Source organism: Myotis daubentonii, chromosome 3, assembly GCF_963259705.1.
Source record: "Myotis daubentonii chromosome 3, mMyoDau2.1, whole genome shotgun sequence".
Lineage (NCBI taxonomy): Eukaryota > Metazoa > Chordata > Mammalia > Chiroptera > Vespertilionidae > Myotis > Myotis daubentonii.
The window spans coordinates 54,551,233-54,571,807 of record NC_081842.1 but is presented as its reverse complement, the minus strand read 5'-3'; the positions used below and the strand labels follow the sequence as shown (position 1 = coordinate 54,571,807).

Here is a 20,575-nt window from a genome sequence, read left to right as displayed (position 1 = left end):
GACAGCTGTAGATCCTTTTCCTTAGAGTAAATTTGTGACAATGAATTCAATGGTTAATCTTATGAACCAGTCACTTGTTTTGGAAACTATATAATTGCAGTAAGTAGTTTTACTAAGTAAGGCCAGCTTCAGATTAAGTTCTTCACCTTCCTGTAGTAGGCCCTCTATGGTAACAGAAGCCTGGACTCTGCCATGAAAAAATTAAAGCATTACCTCTTCACAGATGTGTTAATAATCTTACAATTTGGCTTCGGAGACACAGCTACTAGTTATCACTTTGTTGGTGATATTTCTGAGGAGAAAGCAAATGGGAGTCTGAGAGCACAAATGGAGCATGGGTGGGAAAATAATTTGCCTAATGCCATAAAAGGCTTCCTAACGCTGAAGGGCTTGAGAGAACAGGATAGACAGATGTTCCATTCTGGGGGATATTGTGGGGTCTGGAGGTGGGATTTGAGCAAGGAATAGAGGAAGTTGAGAAAATGGAATTTACTGGCAGAAGGAAAAGGGAAAAGATGATGACAATCAGGCCAATATTCCCCAAAGAGGGACAGACTAATCAGCTTCCTTGTGGGTGGGGTTCAACCTCAACTGACAGCTGACTAAAGAGAACACATTCCCTTAATAGGAGGGAGAGAAAAAGGAAGACAGGAGATGTTGAAATATCTGCCATTTATACCAGTCTGCCAAAGAGGAAGTTCTTCTTATTTTCTTCACTAGTATAAAAATATTACAAACTTCAACCCACTCCAATTAGGCGTCCGTCTCCATCACACTGCAAATGTTCTTGGTCTCCAATGACTTCTTGTATCTCATGAAAACTTTGCTGTCCTTTTTACTTGACGCCTGGACGGAATTAGACATAGCTGGTTGCAGATCCTTCTTAAACATTTTTGCTACTGGCTCTCTTGACACCTGACTCTGGTGTTTCTCCTTCCTCGCTGGCCAATATTCCAATTGGTGATCTTCAGGCCTAGGTTCTGGGCTCTCCTCTTTAATTTCTCCCTATATGGACTTATTCTTTCTCATGGAACTAAACTCCACCTATAAGGCTGACAATTTCTCAAATCTTAACTCCAGGCCACCATTCCTTCAAGCTTCAGACTCACATATCCAACTTCCTGTACTACATCTGAACTTGGAAGTATCACAATTAACACAGCCAAAATGCTTTCTCTGCACCAAATCTGCTTGACCCACCAGTCTTCCTGCCTTAGTAATGATACCACTGCTTACCCACCTGAAATGTCGAGTCATTCTTGGTTTCTCTTTCTTTCCTTCCCCAACATCTAACAGTTTTAATTCTACCTTCAAGGTGCATCTCTAATTTATATACTACTTCCAAGTTCCATTGCCACTACTCTGGTCCAGGCAACCTTCATTTTGTACCTTGATCACTGCAATAGTCTCTACTCTTGCTCTCTTCCAATCCACTCTCCATACAACAAGTGGTTTCTCATTGCACCCGGGACACTGCCTGAGCCCTTTACTAGGGCCTAAGGTGGCCTTGTATGATCTGGCTTTTACTCATTTCATGCCATTCCCTTTGCTCACTACACAGGCCAGACACATTGGCCTTCTCTGAATACCTCAAATACCTCAAAAACATTCCTGGTCCACAGCCTTTGCGTTTGTTTTCCTCCTTCTCTTACTAGGGTCTTCTCATCCTTCCGATCTCAACCTTAATATTATTCCCCAACATCTTTTTGTTTTTTGTTAATCCTCACCCAAGGATATTTTTTCCCACTGATTTTTAGAGAGAGTGGAAGAGAGGAAGGGAAAGAGAAACATCGATTGGTTGCCTCCCATACTTGCCCTGACCGGGCAGGAACTGAACCTGCAACCCAGGTTCCTTTGATCAGAAATAAAATCTGTGACCCTTTGGTACTGACCACTGAGCACACTGGCCAGGAAATTCCCTACTGGCTCCTTTTCTAGTTTTCTCTCATTGTATTTGAATTAAAGCTGTATTTTTTTCATTTGCTTATTGTCTGTATCCCTAAATATAAAGGAAATTCCCAGAGGGCAGGGGCTGTGTCTTTTTTGTTCATTGCATCTCTATCTTTTGGCACATAGTGAAGGTAGTTAAGGATAAGGATAGGTAGTTTGTCACTGGAGGAATGGAAAGGTGCCCTATTGGCTAAATCTAAGTAGAATGGCCACTTCCTGACCAGTCTATGTGGCCAGGGGAAGAAGAAGATCTTGAAAGAAGATGGCAAGTTCCATGCGGGTACGTTGCTGAAGCATGAGGATGAGGACTAGTTCCATAAAAGAGTAGCAGCACAAACCAGGCCCAGGGGTTACTGTGAACTAGGCACCAATCCCAATTTCTACTACACAATAACATTAATGGCTTTTCTCCCATTAATTTAGCAATTACTTTTTTCCTTAACTTGCTTAAGCTGAGTCCTTAATTTGTCATTATTGGTGGTTTGAAAAACTAGACACTTGAATTGCCCAAATATATCAAATATAGAATCTTACTTTCCTAACAAGACTACCAAACCCAATGATTTCATGACAATTCAACCAACATTTACAGAGCACTCACCATAAATGTCCAACTTATTACAAAGAGCAGAAAAGAAGCTACCAAACATTACCCTTAACAATGAGACTATGAACTTTAGTTAATAAACTAGAGGCCTGATGCACGAAATTCGTGCAAGGAGCTCGGCCCCTGCCGCTGCGGTGGCTGCCTCTGCCCCGGCCCCCGCAGCTTCGTCAGGAAGGTTGCCCAGGAGGTCACTCGGTCTAATTAGCATATTACGCTTTTATTATTATAAATACTACTGTCCTAAACATGAGAATATGAAAGCAAAATTTAGAAACCTGAATTGTATTAATAAAAGTAATATCCAGTCTTATCTCACAAAACAGTAATACAAAAAAAAAACCTAATACTGAAAAGTTTTTATTTTATTTCCAAGATCAAATATTACAACAGGACATTTACATGTATTTATAAAAAAATGCAGCAGTTGAATTTATAGATCAGAGGTTTCCTTGAGTTTGGTCCCTCTCTCAGCACAGTGAGCTGATGTCTTCAAAGGACTTATCATCCCACTCCCTTCCCTCCACCCCCCACCCCCGCAAACTGTCCCACCCTGCCTCCCCAATTCAAGTTGCAGTATCAATATAAAGCAACTGGGTACAACACAGCAAGAATATTCGCAATTTGGTACAGCCAAAACAGAGGATCACGGAGAGATCCTCAATTTAGAAATTATTTACCTATAGACTATGTATCTATAGATATATCACACCCAGTTATCTAAGATTTCCCTAGTTTTAGAGCAAGTGGAAGTTCCATTGAGTCTTAGCCAGCAGTTATAGCTCTGCTTTATCTAATGGCATATTTTCCTCCTCCTCCAAGTTTTAGATTTTCTACGGCTTCTGTGTGTCTTCAAATTTAAGGCTTTCCCTAGCACCTTTATTATCACTTACTAGATATACAGGAGGGTCTCTAGTGTGTCTTGAACAAAAAAATTTTAGTGAATGATCCAGTTGCCCCTTACTCACTGGTCCCAAGCCTTCTTCCCATTTTTGAGAAGAGCAGCGGATGGTACCTCCTAGCACCATGGAATTAAAAGCCCAGAAAACTGAGAACTATACATGCATTTTAGGGAGCACTTGCCAGAAACACTAAAATAGAAGCACTATCTCTGTCCATTATCTTCTTGGATTCAATAACAAAGTTATGCTACAGATTGAATTTCGAGCCATCCTGCATTAAGAATGCAAATCTCTCACTAAGACCACCACTTTGTCCAGAATAAGTTGAGTACACAAACATCTCAGAGAATTTTTAAATACCGTTAGGAACTGCTTGAGAAACACCTTAAGCAAATACCCCAAATTGACTTCACTCAAGTACCCAGCCCACCCCCATCCCTATCCCCTCCCAAAATTTAATTCCTTGATTAACCTCTCTGAGTAAGATGGGAAGTGAGGTTTGAAAAATGACATGAAAAATGTTTAAAAAATACAATTAGTGAAGACATGCCAGAATTGGACATCCCAGATGATTTAAAACGCATTGTTCAAACTGAACTCACACAAAGCATGCACAGAGCCTACAAACACTCCTGAGTTTCCATGGAACAATCAAATACCTACTTGAAAACAGACTATTGTTTCTTAAAGAGTTTAAAAAAAAAAAAAGACACCAGATACTTAGAAATTGTTATCAAAAGGAAAACGGTCCCAAGAAAAAGATTCTTAAAGGAGTAAATAAAATTTTGTCTAACAGACTCATGCCAAAACTTGGATGGAAGCCCCTCAAACTCTAAGAATCTTGTTAGCATAAACTGGTACCCATCTCTCTAAATCTATGACTAGATTTACTGCTTCCCAGCAGGCATTTTAAATCACCTTTCCAACCTGAAGAGAGAAACCCAGGAAAGTAACAAGGTTCAAGTCCCCGAATGGGTAAGATTAACAGCCCCTACTATAAGCTTACTACTCATTAACTAAAAATTGGAGGTCACACACTACTTCATTCTAATTAGCAGGGAAAATGAGATTTTCTGGTGGCAATGGTCACTCCATGTGAGGTTTAACTTACAGGGCAATAAATTATCAGTTACTCAGAGTATATGATTAATGTCAAAAACCTATTTATATTATGAATCATGCCATTTATTGATATTTTTCATTATTAAGAACACAGAAGCTTTGAGAAAGCATACTGCAAAACCATTTTGTTGAAAATAGCAACATATCCAACTGAGCATCAACATTTCGATGTCATTAACTTGAAATAGATCCGGTGGCAATGTACTCTGAAACCAGTGACTTTGATAGGAAAGAAAGGCAGAATGGCAGTGAATGGTTCCAGATCAAGAATCTCTCCCTTGTCAGTTAAAATGCCCATATTGAAGCCATAAAAAAGCAAATAAAAAAGATTTTAAGGAAGGGAGAATTCACTTCCAGGTCAGAATTTATCTAATGATTTGAAATGTTTCCCATTTTATTTACCACATCTAATAAAATGAATGACTCATGGTAGGCTCAGTTAGATTAATAAGTTATTTTAATGGAGATAAATGTTTTATGTTCAATCTAGCTTAGCTTGACTTACTGTTATTTGAAAACCCAAGTGACCTTATAAGGGATATAAATCTTAGGGCATTTTGATCTTTATAGAGGAAATACCATTAAGCAACAAAATCTTGCTGTCTGTTGCAACAAAATTAAGTGCAAGGCAACTTCCCATATGTTAATAAATATGTGACTGTTCTTAGGCAAAATACTACCATTGGTATTTGTATTTCTAACCCTTTAAGTAAATGTGGTTATTTTTTTTAAAATACTTTACAGAAATGCCAAATTGTTTTATTAATGTAGTTCCTATTGGATTACCCAATCTACTTTCAGATCACATGTCAGAGAAAGGCCTGTAACCAAAAATCAGGTTCATGAGAATGACTGAGGTCCTATGCAATAATACAAGAGCCTTCTGTAGGCCAAAAAGGGGAGAGGGTGTCATGGAGCTAGCCATTCTATATTTGGAATAAAAGCATTCTTAAGTAGACAGAAAATGAGCTATAAAAATGATGTTTGCCTCAAAATCTTCCTTTGTATATGTATAAAAATTTTAAAATGTTACCATTAAAAGAGAAGTGAATTTCTTAAACGTAGCCAATTTTATTAAAATCATGACTAATTTCCAGAGAATGGATGTTGAAAATTTAGGAACAGAGAATGAAAAAGTATAAAAGGATTAAAAGAGTTTCTAATTAAGGGTTCCATATCATTATATCCAGTAACTCTAACCACAAGTTCACTTCAACAGGAAAACTACCAAGTTAATCATAATCTCTATGAAAAATACTCTTGATTCTAAGTGGCCTCTCTAGCAGGACTGACACACAGATGAGTCAAAGATCAAAATAACCATCATTAAAATATCAAATTTCTCATAACAGGAGAAATCAACATATTGTCTTGGTATTCTCTGCTGGTTACTTTCAGGACTAAGGAATATTCTTGCCAGTATTCTAAAATGTGTACAGTGCAATTAAGTTTCATGACAATAACTGAAGTGCTAAGCAAGGCAAACCAATAATAGTTGAATATTCACAGTACAGAGATGTCTTTAAGTAGCCTTTTCATCAAGGCATCTATTTTTGGAAAACTACCATGTTCATCAGAGGGTTGATTCTTCCCACTCTCACTTACTTTTTTACACATTACTTATTCATTAATCTGCATCCTATATTTACTATTAAGTAGTTAAGTGAAAGAGGGCAAGAAAGAGAGAATGACACAATGGAGATACACTGTGTAGGATAAGAATAGTTTTAAAAGTCAGCCTAACTGAATTTGAAAAAGTCGTTTCTGCCAAAAGTAAATTTTACAACTTACACAAAACGATGTCCTAGCAATTGCTCAGTGAGTGAAGTGCTCTGTTTAAGCACACAGGTAAAATAAAACTCAACTCTGGTGTCAGCGAGATATTTGGTTCTCATTCATTACATTTTAGTCATACTCAACAATGTACAGGAATACTGCATTAAGTTTTTTAAATTAATGAATTGTGTTTAAAAGATCATTACTAGATCTATAACCATTATACTCTCCTTTTTGTAGATTTCAGTCAAGTGAGGTTAGTTATTAGGCAAGTGAAACCTGGACACAAAAAAAGCAAAGGAACTGATTAGCAAGTATACTTTTAATTAACCTAGGGATAATATATAATAAAGAGACTAGAAGCATAAAATTTTGGAGTGGAAAGGACTTCAGAGATAATCTAATTCAGTGATCTACAATCTGTGGGTTCCTAGAGTTTCTGCAAGAGTCTGCAATTCCATATGCACATTTACATTTTCTCCATCAATGAAATAAATATTAATACTTAACTCCATAGTTCCCCATCTCTGCCATATTTTAAAATCACAAGTTCTTTTAATTGAAGAGACTAAGAACTCTTGATCTAGTCCAATATGCTGTGAAGTAGTAGCAGAGCTATTACCCAACTGCACTTATGCCTACATACAGTGCCCCTTCTGCATATCATATCATATATAATATATATTTAATTTGTACCTAGGTAGAGAAATTCAATCTTTCCTTCACTTTCAGTTGCTAGTGGCTCCCTCTAGTATTTTCCTAAGTGTTCAAGTGAGATCCCTGCTAGCTAAAATTTTAGTCCTGGGAATCAGTAATCCTTTCCTTTTTGTGTATTAGATATGCCTTACTGATAAACGTCATGCCCTAAGTAGTTACAAAAGTTGCAACTAAAGAATACAGGTGAGTCAAAAGAAAATTTGAGCTACAGTATTTGCCACTTTTCAGTTTTACACTTTTGTGAAGACTGTCCTAACTGAAGCGTGTACTATTCGTCCCCCTTTTAAACGTCTACTGCAATTACAGTTCAGCCCCAGAAATGTAAGCATTTACAGTTCTCCAGTTATCTCATGTGTAGTGTTTCTCCAACTGGGTAAAACAGGCAGGAACTACATCTTAGATTTCAAGATGTTTCCAACTTTGATTAAGAACTCATTAAATTACTGGCTTACACAGTCAAGGAAGGAGAATTTTACAGATTATTTTAAAAGATATACATAAAAGGATTTAATAATCTGGTATAGGTGGGATGCAGAAAAGATAGTTATATCTTTTCTGAAAAGTGGTTTAAAAAAAGTTAAAATTCTTTTTTACCTTTCTATTTATTCTTAGCAAATAATGCCACATAGTTACTTTCCTTTCACATTTTTATCAGTCCATCATTTCAAGAAAACAATAATCAGTCCCTCAAAATAATGGGAATTTATATGCATAGCAGAAAGCCCACCAGCTTTATGGAAACATAACCAAATGATACCTTACAGAGCCAAACAAAAGAAATATAACTTTTCAGACTGATGCCCCTGTTAGAGGAGATAGCAGCATGGGAGTGAAAAGAGCATGGACTCTGGATGCCAATTTTGATTTTGCCACGCACTGGCTGTGGCATCCTGAACAAGTTCTCTGAACTTCAATTTTATTTCTTATCTACAAAACGGGGGAAATGTTCATTTTATGGAGTTCTTATAAAGATTAAGAGAAAATGTGTATAAGGTAGCTACTACATGCTAATTACTCAAAATTAGTTCCATATCTTCCCTCACTTGACTGTTCTTTCTCTTCTCTGGTTTCTTCCTAAATCAATTTCAAAAGAGGTTTCCTGTCATTCTCCCCCCCGCCCCCACTAGTTTTCATTTTATCTCCCTGTATTTGTCACATCACTTACTCTCAAAATCTACCTTGTTCTTTTCCTCAGTACCTTTTATCTCTTTCAAGCTGTTTCCAATACCTACAAGGAAAGGCTATTTTAAACTAATTTTTAATTATCTTACTAACCTCATTTAATCTATTCAATAAAACTTCTCCTCCAAAAACCAAAGGAACTTGCAGAGAAAATAAGACAAACTAGAGGAAGTATACTCCCTAAGTGGATTAAGTTCTTGAGTAAAGCAATATTCCTTATTCACTCTTCCCATGTACAATCTATAATCCCTCCATCCCACTGGCCTCTATATCAAGCCCAGAATAATTATACTCGTGCCTCAAAGTAAAATAAAAACCTTTAGATCTTATTCTCTAAACATCCCAGCTGTCTCTGAGTCAATATCTCATGCCCCATCTCTTTAATATGCTTACTTAAATCCCTTTATATATATGTACTTGGTCATTTCACAGTTGAAAAAGTCACTTTGGTTTCTCATGCATGGATATGCTAGGACTGAGCTTATCAAAAAGAAGTACATCCTATCATTAATGAGCATGTTGTCTCAGGTTCCCTAGGTATGTTTTATAAAGAGAAGCTAACAGGTAAAAGAATAAAATAGAGTCCTACAGGGAAAGTTCTTGACTTCACATTTTTGACAGATTTGGGCTTTAGCTGTGACTTTGCTGAGTGGAGATAGGTGCCATCATAGCACCCAAACTGGGCGTACCCTCACTTCTTACCCTGTACCTCCCTGAATTTTTAGATTCTTGACCTTGTCTACTACCAACAGTCTTTTTACCCTCTAATGCATCTTTGATAGTATACAGCTCTATTCCTTAGATAGTAAGTCTATTATCCAAGTTCAGATACAATTGAGGAATTAACATGAAAACCATTATTTCCTCAATAATTCAAAAGCTGCTAGTTAGCCTCAAGAGTCTATAAAAAAAACACCAAAGTGGTATCACTCAGTCACCAATCTAAAGAGAGAACTTTGACTCAAGATATAAATGAAACTGTAATTATATAAATATATTTATAAATATTTATACAATTATATACTTATACATAAGCACTTACACACACTTAGAAAAAATGTAAGAACATTAATCCAAAAGGACTCACTGAAGAATAAACAGAATTTTCCATGATTTCCTTGAGAAGAAACATTACTCATTCTTTAGGGTGGGTCCCTCAAAATTCAACCATTAGAAATCATATTCTCTAATTAAGTACTAGCAACACATAAGCATGTTTTTTTAAAATCCCCTAGTTACCAAGAGAGTGATCTTAAAATAGATGGGAACTTAAAAGGTCTCTGAGCAATAGCAATTTATGTTCCTCAAGTAGAAGGATCAATCTAAATCCCCAACTGATTAAATAAGGTCCATTTTATATTACGGTTTTATAGCAAGTTAAAGTTCTGATTTTGCCACCAGAATCACCACTACCCCATCAGAAGAATAACGCTCAAAATAAGAACTAAGCATATAATGAAGCTGATAAGTTGAGGAGTGTTATGGAGATTCAAGATGGCACCTTCTAAACAATACTGAAAAAAGCTTTCCCCAACTACAATTTGAATGTGGCTTTTGTAGGCAGAAAAAACCCCACAACATCTGAAGACTACTGGCAATCTTCCCCACCTCCCTTACTAAATGCTGTCTTATGGATTTAAAGGTTTTCCCCTTAGGCTTTCAATTTTGAGACCTTTTGCAAGAAAAAGCATGAGGATTTAAGCTCATTTAGTCACCAGAGCCTTTAGAGACTGTTCAACCAGGGGTAATAAATGAATCATTATTTCTAACCAAAGGAATATGGTTAGCTACTCTCAGCTGCATCTTTTTCTTTTTCCCCCGGGATATACATAAGTATGCCTAAAGCACATAGGACAATCAATAACCAGTGGTTAAACTACAAGCCACTGTTTGCATGATTATTGAATAGCTGCCTTTCTACAGATCACTTGTGGACCCAAACAATGGAAGGGCCGAAGGAACTAATATGCCATACTGGCAACAAACAGCAAGCACCTTCCTATCCCAGTCACCACAATATGCTCACTAAAGGTCCACTCTGGGACTAGCGGGATCAATATAGTTTATAGACTAGTAATGAAGAAAGTTGTCTCAGGCTAGGTTATTGAATGCCAACCTATGCTACTCATCCAACATTTAACACTCATTTTGCCAATAACACATCTCATGGAAATAATTCTAGCTTGGGAGGGCGGGAATCCTTCAAAATGATTTTTAAATGAGATGAATAATTATTACAAGGGATGTTTTTCCCATGTAAATAAAAGCCTGGATATTCTGTTGTGATATTTGTTATATGAACAACAAAACAAAACATGTTAGAGAATTGATTTTTCCTACTAAAAACAGGGCTTACAAAAAAGGGAGGTTGTTCTTATTCTGAATCTAGCCATTCCTTTACCAAAGGAATCTGAGGAGTAGTAACATTATCATTTGATCCCGAAAAAGTGCCATACAAGAGACCACTTATTGGAACACTCATTTCCTGCTGCCAGTACTAGGAGGTGTTATCCTTATACTTCCATTTGGTCACCTGATTAGGTAAGAAAGAAAGAAAAGTAGGAAAAAGACAAAAATAGGATAGGAGAGGGGAAAAAAAGGGGGTAGGAAGTGAAAAAGACTTATTACAGGAGAGAGCAAGGAATAAAAGAGAAGGCAGGTGACTTGCTTGCCCAACTTTGGCTCTATGGTCCTATGAACCAAAATGCATACTCAGTGACATGGTATCTCACAGGAAAAGGGAAAAAAGGGGTAAGCTGAGAGAGGTCAGGCCATGATGTTAATTTCTTTCCTGTACAAAGACAGTCTCTTGAGGACAAAGGCCTGCCTCTTGTAATGTAATGTCATAGTCCAGATGAGAGAGTTTCCTTCGAGGGAAGTTGGTGAGAAGTTCAAAACGTTCATTTGGATATCCTTTAGACTGGACATGCTTCACCAAAGCCTATGAAAAACAAAAGACAGGATTGTTAGATGGAAATAGAGCATATTAAAGAATTACATATACTATATCATTCATTTTAAAAAGATAATTTTTATATGTTTTCATTGGTTTTAGAGAGACAGGGAAATGGAGATAGAAACATTGATGAGAGAAAAACATCGACTGGCTGCCTCCTACAGGCCTCTGACCTGGGATCAAGCCCAAAACCTAGGCATGTGCCCTGACCAGGAATCGAACTGGCGACCTCTTAGTGTCTGGGCCAACACTCAATCACTGAGCCAACCAGCCAGGTAATATAACATTTTTTTAAAAAAATATGTTTTACTGATTTGAGAGAGAGAGGAAGGGAGAGGAGAAAGAAAAACAGAAACATCGATAAGAGGGAAACATCAACATTGATTGGCTGCCTCCTGCATGTCCCGTTGGGAATCAAGCCCACAACTCAGGCATGTGCCCTGACCTGGAATCTAACCCTGACCTCCTGGTTCATGAGTTGATGCTCAACCACTGAGTCACACTGGCCAGGCTAACATCAAGTTTTATCACATTAGATAAAATATGAAATTTAAGTTATTCTTTCAGATAACCGAAGCTTACTCTTGTGGAAGGGCCAATATAACACTTTGAATGGGAAGATAATAAACGTACATTAAGTGATACTGAAATATACAGGGTTATTACTATTTTCTCAATAACAAACCCACTATCTAATAAAAGAGAAACATGGTAATTAGGGTACGACCGCTACCCTTCCCATTGGCTAATCAGGGCAATATGCAAATTAACTGCCAGCCTAGATGGCAGCCGGCAGCCAGGCAGCTTGAAACTAACATGAGGCTTGCTTGCTTCAGTGAAGGAGGACTCCGACGTTCCCCGCATGCCGCTGCAGGCCTCTGAGCTGCAACTCTAAGCAACTATGTAACAAATATAGAAGCTAAACAAAACCCCAGAAACCTGCTTTCATCCGCAGGCTTCAGCCAGCAGGCTCGCAACATTGTAAGCAAAGGCCAGAAACCTACTTTCAGCAGCGGAGGCCTAAGAGCTGGAGCCAAGCCTCAAAGCTAAAGCTGGCCCAGAATAAAAAAAAGAAAAAAAGGAGCGGTTCGGAGCTTCAGTCACCCCCAGCCTGAAAACAGCCCTCAGCCCCTCACCCAGACTGGCCAGGCACCCCAGTGGGGACCCCTACCCTGAAGGATGTGTGACCAGCTGCAAACAGCCATCATCCCCTCACCCAGTCTGGCCAGGCACCCCAGTGGGGACCCCCACCCTGAAGGATGTGTGACCAGCTGCAAACAGCCATCATCCCCTCACCCAGGCACCCCAGTGGGGACCCCCACCCTGATCCAGGACACCCTTCAGGGCAAACCAGCTGGCACCCACCCATGCACCAGGCCTCTACCCTCTATAGTAAAAGGGTAATATGCCTCCCAGCACCAGGATCAGCGGAGCCACAAGGCCTCCCGGCACTGGGATCAGCGTGACAGGGGGCAGCCCCCAAACCCCCTGATCGCCCTGCAGCTGTGTGTGTGACAGGGGGTGGGGCCACAACCTCCCTATCCGCCCTGCTCTGTTCGTGACAGGGGAACGCACCCCAGCCCCCTGATCGGCCCTACTCTGTGCCTGATAGGAGGGAGCTCCCCAACCCCCTGATCGCCCTGTGGCTCTGTGTGTGACAGGGTGCAGCGCCCCAACCCCCTGATCGGCCCTGCTCTGTTTGTGACAGGGTGCGGCGCCCCAACCCCTCCCCCGCCCCCCACGGGCCCTGCTCTGTGTGTGACGGGGTAAAGCCATAACCTCCCCATCGGCCCTGCCCTGAGTGTGAGAGTGGCAGCGCTCCAACCCCTTGATCGGCCCTGCTCTGTGCGTGATAGGGGGCAGCGCCCCAACCCCCTGATTGGCCCTGCTCTGTGCGTGACAGGGTACGGAGCCCCAACCCCCCTGATGGGCCCTGCTCTGTGAGTGACGGCGAAGTGCCCCAACCCCCTGATTGGCCCTGCTCTGTGCGTGACAGGGGGTGGCGCCGCAACCTCCCCATCGACCCTGCCTTGAGTGTGACAGGGGACAGTGCCCCAACCCCCCAATCGGCCCTACCCTGAGGGTGACTGAGGGTGGCATTGCAACCTCCCAATCTGCCCTGCTCTGTGCTTTACAGGGGGCGGCACCCCAACTCTCCAATCGGCCCTGCTCTGAGCCCGACCAGGGGCTGCACCTAGGGATTGGGCCTGCCCTCTGCCACCTGGGAGCAGGCCTAAGCCAGCAGGTTATTATCTCGCGAGGGGTCCCAGACTGCGAGAGGGCACAGGCCGGGCTGAGGGACTCCCCTCCCCCCCCCCCGAGTGCACAAATTTTTGTGCACCGGGCCTCTAGTCTATTTATAAAATTATTGTCCTCAGTTTTCAACATTTGATTAGTTTTCCCTTCCATCTTTTTATCGACAAAGATATGTCTTTCATTCTACCTATAGCCAATCTTGCCACCTGTGTACTAAATCTCTTCTTGCCTTCTCAGAAACCATGCCACTACCGAACATCCCTGCTTTTATAGGTATCGTCTACATCTCCCTCTCTACAGATGCTTCCCATCAGTATTTAAACATGCTCAGTCTCTCCTTCAATCATCCCCCTCCCCCTCTAATTACTGCATACCCCACCCCTCTCAAGCTTCACAACCAAACTTCTCAAAAAGAGTTCCATCCACTGTCTCACCTCACATTCCCTTCCAAATATGAGACCTGGGAAACAGTCTGGGTATCAGCACCAGCAGCCAGATCCGACTTGCATTCCAGGCACACAGTCTTCAAGAATCACTCTCTCTCTCTCACCACAGAAAACAGCCAGGTAAAAATACCTGACCCAAAGGGGATTCATTCACAGGTATCGGATAAAAAGATGGAAGGGACTCAAAAAGCTAGTCAGACTCATTCTCTTTTCCAGGAGTTAAAAACAACAGGAAAGGTCCATGAGCTGTGAACTTTAGCGGAAAAGCCCCTCAGCATTACTATGACGTGGACCATGTACTATGACATGGATCATGTATGCACTCAGAGGTAAACAAAAGCCACCAGTATACAGAGAGAAGAATGGTATGAAGCAGAGAATTACAACGGGGAAACCAAACAGGCCCGAGGATAGAAACACAAAAAACAACTGCCTTGGTTCTTAACTATTTTGTAGGTCTAGCTACAAGAAAGCCAGAAGCCCCATTATAGTCTTCACTCCTCTTTTCCGGGTAATAATTTCCAGTTGGAAAATGAAATGCAGCCATGGAATAGAACAGCCTTGTCTGGAACAGACCCTATGTGACTTGTCTAACATAATTCAGGAAGGAAATATACTAATTAGAATTCAGATTAACCTGTTAAATTTCCTTAGCGGTCAGACTGAATACCTAACACTTATTTCAAAGAACAAGCCAATTACACCAATTAATTAGCTTCTCTCCTTTAAGCCAGCACTTAAATTAGATATACTTACTAGCAATTTAGCTTGCTCTGGAAGAGTTATTTGTTCCCTTTTTCCATCTGGATACCGCAACATCAGCTGTGCTTTTGGTCCTGGGGTTAAAAAATATATATATACAGGAGTTTAAGATGGAAGACTAATTAAAACAAATAAATATACATTCCTTCAGTAATATTCAAGTTTCAAGTAAAGTAGGTCCAGAACATAACTCACCATTTACATCTATGCCCTCCACTATTCCATCTGATTTTTCAGGTGACATCTCCAATATTTCTGAATCCATGACTGACAATCCTTGGTGGTTTGTTGTTGTTACAGGCTCAGTTCTGGGTGGGGGCTCAGTTAGCAGCCTTCTGTTTTCCTCTTTTCTATGCCCCAAATCTTTATGGGGAGACTTTCTGGACTTGGCAAGATTCTCTATCTCCTCTTCTTCATCAGAGCCGCAAACGGATATAAATTCCTCACTGCCAGAAAAAAGTTCAGATTCAGACTCTTCATCTGAGCGGCTATCCTGTTTTGTCTGTGATGAATCAAAATGTGTCTCTTGCAAGGAGGCTCTGATGGCAGCTTCTAGCTGGCTGTCTTCACTTGCATCTATAAGACTCTCCTGCAAGACGCAGTCATAAAACACGGGTGGAAAGAGAAAGAAAACAGTTAAACCAAAAAATAGTCAAGCCAGACAAGGCACAAGAAATATGATAGTCAGCTTGCCATTATTATTCTCTACTACTAGTAAATGTATCTCTTCTACTAAATTTTCAGCTAGTTGATGGCAACACTTTGTCTTACACAGCCAAGTTGGAATGGATAGTTTAAAAACAAAAATAAAAACTGTCATACCACCTGGCATAATGATGTTGCAAGCATAGGGGAATTTTTTACATCAAAATGAATAAAATTAAGAAAACAGTATACTGACTACCCAGAAAAGGACAAGAATTAAGGTTTTATATATAAAGCAAAAACACTAGTCTTTAACATGACTATACACTGAATGGCCAGATTATTATGACCACCCCATCAGTACTTCATTGGGCCACCTTTTTTGCCTTCAATACTGCGGCAATTCTTCTTGGCATTGACTCCACGAGATGTTGAAAGGTGATGCGAGGAATCTGACACCATGCCTGATGAATAGCACTGTCCAGTTCTGTAAGATTTGATGGTTGTGGAACCAGCTGCCTGATGGCTCTTTTAACTTTGTCCCACAAATGCTCAACTGGACTGAGATCTGGTGATTGTGGGGGCCACCTAAGCAAGGTAAAGTCTCCCTCATGTTCTTGAAAACCACTCCTACACAATACGAGCACGTGGCATGGCACATTGTCTTGTTGGAAGAAGCCATCTCCATTAGGATACGCTATCAACATGATAGGATGAACTTGATCAGCAACGATACTTAGGTATGTTGTGCTATTCAGACGTTTAAAATGGTCTGGCCCTCTAGCAACTTCAGCGCGAAATTATAGCTAATTTGTCTACAAACATCAGGTGGTCATAATAATCTGGCCACTCAGTGTATAAAGAAGCATTATCTACCTTGCTCGCCATTATATTCTTCAATTAGCATTGTTTTGTCACATAGAATATCAATAAACAACTCAGTAATTATCGTTTTGCAAAAAGAACTAACAGATCTCTAACATTCAAAACAAAATACCATACAATAAATTGGGAAAAACCACAACTATTATTTTCCCAAGCTTAACACATTGTATGCGGGAAACGTATTTATACGTTTTACGTTGACTGGTAGTAGAGCGCGGGACACGTATTAATATGTTTTTTATAGACTAGCGGTAGAATGCGGGTAACCTATAAATACGTTTATTTTTATACTTTTTATTGCTCTAAAGGGATACTAACATGCAGATATATGAATTCCAAAGGACAAAATTTGGGTCTCTAACACATACAATGGTGAATTATGTATGTACTTCCAGGTATAACGGTAATCAATCTATTCAACTGCAAAAATGGCCTGCGCCACCTGTTAGCGCACAATAAAAACTACCCACAAACAATGTGTTAATTACAATAAGACTTTCATTGTGATGATGAGAAATGCAAATTAACTAGTTTTTCTTTTGGTAAAGTTCTAATGCCACAGATTTCACTAAACTTATTCAGTCACAAAATATGGGTTATTTGCCAAAGCAATTTTGACAAAGAAGAAAAAAACTGAAGGTGTCACACTCCCTGATTTCAAACTGTTTTCCAAAGCTATAGTACTTAAACAGTATCGTCCTGGCATAAAAAGACACACAGAACAAGGGAACAGCATAGAGAGCCCAGAAATAAACCCATGCTTATATGGTCAATTAATCTACGACAAAGGAGGGAAGAATATACAAGGGGGAAAAGACAGTCTCTTTAATATATGATACTGGGAAAAGTAGATATTCACATGCAAGAAAATGAAACTAGACCACTTTCTTATACAATATACAAGAATAAATTCAAAATGGATGAAAAACTTAAATGTAAAGACCTGATATATCAGATAAGGGGTTAATATCCAAAATATATAAGGAACTCATACAACTCAACATCAAAAACACAAGTAATCCAATAAAAAATGAGCCGAGGACCTGAACAGACAGACATCTCTCCAAAGACATACAGATGGCCAATAGACACATGAAAAGATGCTCAACATCCTATATAATAAAGAATATGCAAATTAACCCTCACACCCTCACAATATGGCTGCCTACAACCAGCCTGGCAGAGTGGTTAGTGAGGGACGACCAAATGACTGAACAAGCAGGCTGTGTGGGGCGACCAGGCCAGTACGGGGGTTAGTGAGGGATGACTGAACGACTGAACAAGCAGGCTGTGTGGGGCGACCAGGCTGGCAGGGGGGGCAGTGAGGGGCGGACTAGGCCAGTAGGGGGGGCAGTTGGGGGCGACCAGGCCAGCAGGGGGGGCAGTTAGGGGCGACCAGGCAGGCAGGCAGGCAGGTGATCGATTAGGAGCCAGCAGTCTAGGATTGTGAGAGGGATGTCCGGCTGCCAGGATTGGGCCTAAACCGGCAGTCAGACATCCCCTGAGGGGTCCCACATTGGAGAGGGTGCAGGCTGGGCTGAGGGGAACCCACCCCCCTTGCCCCGTGCACAAATTTCGTTCACCGGGCCTCTAGTCACTAAATCGTTAGGGAAATGTAAATCAAAACCACAAAGAGATTATTACCTTACAATTGTCAGAATCCTATGAGAGGGATATGTTAATTAGCTAAAATATGCTAATTAGCCACGACTGGATATGCTAGTCACAATCAGCATGCAAATTGACCATCACTCCCACACAATAAGAGGGATATGCTAATTAGCCCTGGTATGCTAATTAGTCATGACCAGTATGCATATTGACCATCACCCCAACACACAAGATGGCCAACCCCATGTGGCCACAAGATGGCCTGCAGGGGAGGGCAGTTAGAAGCAATCAGGCTGGCAGGGGAGCAGTTAGGCATCGATCAGGCTGGCAGGCAGAAGCAGTTAGGGGCAATCAGGCAGGCAGGCAGCCAAGTGTTTGGGAGCCAGCAGTCCAGATTGGAAAGGGTGCAGGCTTGGCTGAGGAACACACACACATGCGCGCGCGCACACATGCGCACATGCACACACATGCACACACACACCCGTGCACGAATTTCATGCACCAGGTCTCTAGTGCTATTATAAAAAGACAATAATAAAGAACAAGTGTTGGTGAGGATGTGGAGAAAAGGGAACCCTCCCGTGCATTGTTGGTGGGGTTATAAACTAGTGCACTTACTATAAAACAGTCTGGCGATTTTTCAAAAAAAATTAAAAATAGAACTACCATGTGACCCAGCAATTCCACTTCTGGGTTTTCCTCTAATGAAAACAGAAAATACTAATTAGAAAAAATATATGCAATATATACAATGATAGCCAAACCCCACCAACTGCAGCATTGTTCACAATAAAAGTAAGCAGAAACAAACTCATAAATACGGAGAACAAACTGATGTTTGCTAAAGGGAAATTGGGTGAGAGGATGAGCAAAAAGAGAGAAGATTAAGAAGTACAAACTTCCAGTTATAAACTAAGTCATAGGTATGTAATATACGGCATAGGGCATATAGTCAATAATATTTTAATAACTTTGTATGGTGACAGATTTATTGTGGTGATCACTTCATAAGGTACATAAATGTTGAATAGGTATGCTGTATACCTGAAACTAACAATGTATGTGAACTATAATTTAAAAAAATTTTAGATATAGTCAAAGTTTTAAAATAATAAAACAAAAACTAAACCAAAAAAAGCACTGTTTGGGTGGAAATTATTTAGATTCTAACTCAAACAAAACTATACAAAAAATAAAATCTGTAAGATAACCAAAGTTGACCACTGGATATTTCATGATGTCAAAAATTATTAATTTTTAAAGTGTGTGTTAATGGTATTGTGATTTTGTAAATGTATTTTTATTGATTTCAGAGAGGAAGGGAGAGGGAGCGAGTGATAAAAACATCAGTGATGAGAGAATCATTGATCAGCTGTCTCCTGCACACCCTCTACTGGGGATTGAGCCCATAACCTGGGCATGTGCCCTCGACTGGAATCCTTCAGTCCGCAGGCTGACGCTCTATCCACTGAACCAAACCAGGTAGGGCTTGTGATTGTTTTTTTTTTAAAAGAAAGCCTTTGTCTACAGAGAACAGGCTGACAGCTGTCAGAGGGAAGGAGACTGGGTCATGGGACTGGGTGAAAATTGTGAAGGGATTAAGAAGAAAAACTCCTAAAAATCTCATAGACACCAACGACAGTATGGTGATTACCAGAGGGAAAGGAAGGTGAGGGGAGGTAAAAAAGGGTTTAGGAGGGATAAAGGGTGATGGAAGGAGACTTGACTTTGGGTGGTGAACACACATTATAGAATTATATTCCTGAAACCTAATTTTATTAACCAATATCACCCCAATAAATACATTAAAAATAAATAAAACTTTACTTGAAGGTCTTAAAAAAAAAAAAGAGCCTTTGTCTTTTAAAGATATATGCCAAAGCAGGTATAAGGAATGAAACAATGAATTCTAAGATTTACTGCAAAATAATGTGAATAAGATGGGATACAGTAAAACAAGACTGGCCACTTGTTGAAAATTACTGAAATTAGTTAATGGATACATAGTTCAAGAAATTCCTTGTACTTTTGAATATCCTTAAAAATTTCCACAATAAAAGGGTAAAAAAAAAAAAGGGCTGTTAACAAAAAAAACTAAAGGAATCTCATTTTGGCTTTCACTATCTGCCAATAATACAGCAAAAAATAAAGTTAAGGCTAAGTTATCACTACCCCCCGCCCCCTCAAAAAGAGTAAGTACATGTGCCCATATGACCTGCAATGGCTTAGGTAGACTGCAGTTTTATGACAATGACATTGCACAGCACATAGCTTGATTTTAAAGATTGTCACCATGGCAATTGCTGGCTTTCTACTCAATATCCATTCTCCTTATTCCTTACCTAGAGAAGCCTAATAATGTGCATAAAAGAAAACATATCAAGCTAAAAATGTCCATTTACCAGTTTCCCTTGTAGCTAGAAAAAACTTGTAGTATGGAGCTAAAGCAGAACTTACAGAGAAAGTATAGAACTAACTGCCTATATTAGGAAAAAATGGTCTCAATTAATTCCTTGTTTCTATATTAAATTTTTAAAAAGTACCTACATAGAATAAGAAAATAAAATGAAACCAAATTACACAGAAGGAAAAAGAGAAAAGGCGGAAATCAATCAATGACCTAGAAAACAAGAAAAATTCAATGAAACCAAAAGCTTTTAAATTAATAAAATTGTGAGGGAAAAAAGAAGCCACAAATTACTATAACAGGATTGAGAGAGGGCCCATCACTACAGACACTGCAGTCATTAAAGGAATTAAA

At 39.8% G+C, this 20,575-nt stretch overlaps 1 protein-coding gene across 3 annotated transcripts in view; it reads right to left on the bottom strand.

Annotated features, from left to right (window-relative positions):
• Window positions 1-2,898: 2,898 nt before the first annotated feature.
• The window catches only part of UBXN7 (UBX domain protein 7), a 93,011-nt gene continuing 75,334 nt past the window's right edge, over window positions 2,899-20,575 (bottom strand). For 2 of the 3 annotated variants that reach the window (XM_059687500.1, XM_059687502.1), the window contains 3 exons: window positions 14,869-15,262; window positions 14,668-14,747; window positions 2,899-11,194 (listed from right to left, as the gene is read on the bottom strand). In XM_059687500.1, coding sequence (XP_059543483.1) covers window positions 11,033-11,194; window positions 14,668-14,747; window positions 14,869-15,262 — 636 coding nt within the window. In that variant the 3' untranslated portion in view covers window positions 2,899-11,032. The remainder of the gene's footprint in view (window positions 11,195-14,667; window positions 14,748-14,868; window positions 15,263-20,575) is intronic. The other variant, XM_059687501.1, reaches the window with a different exon arrangement.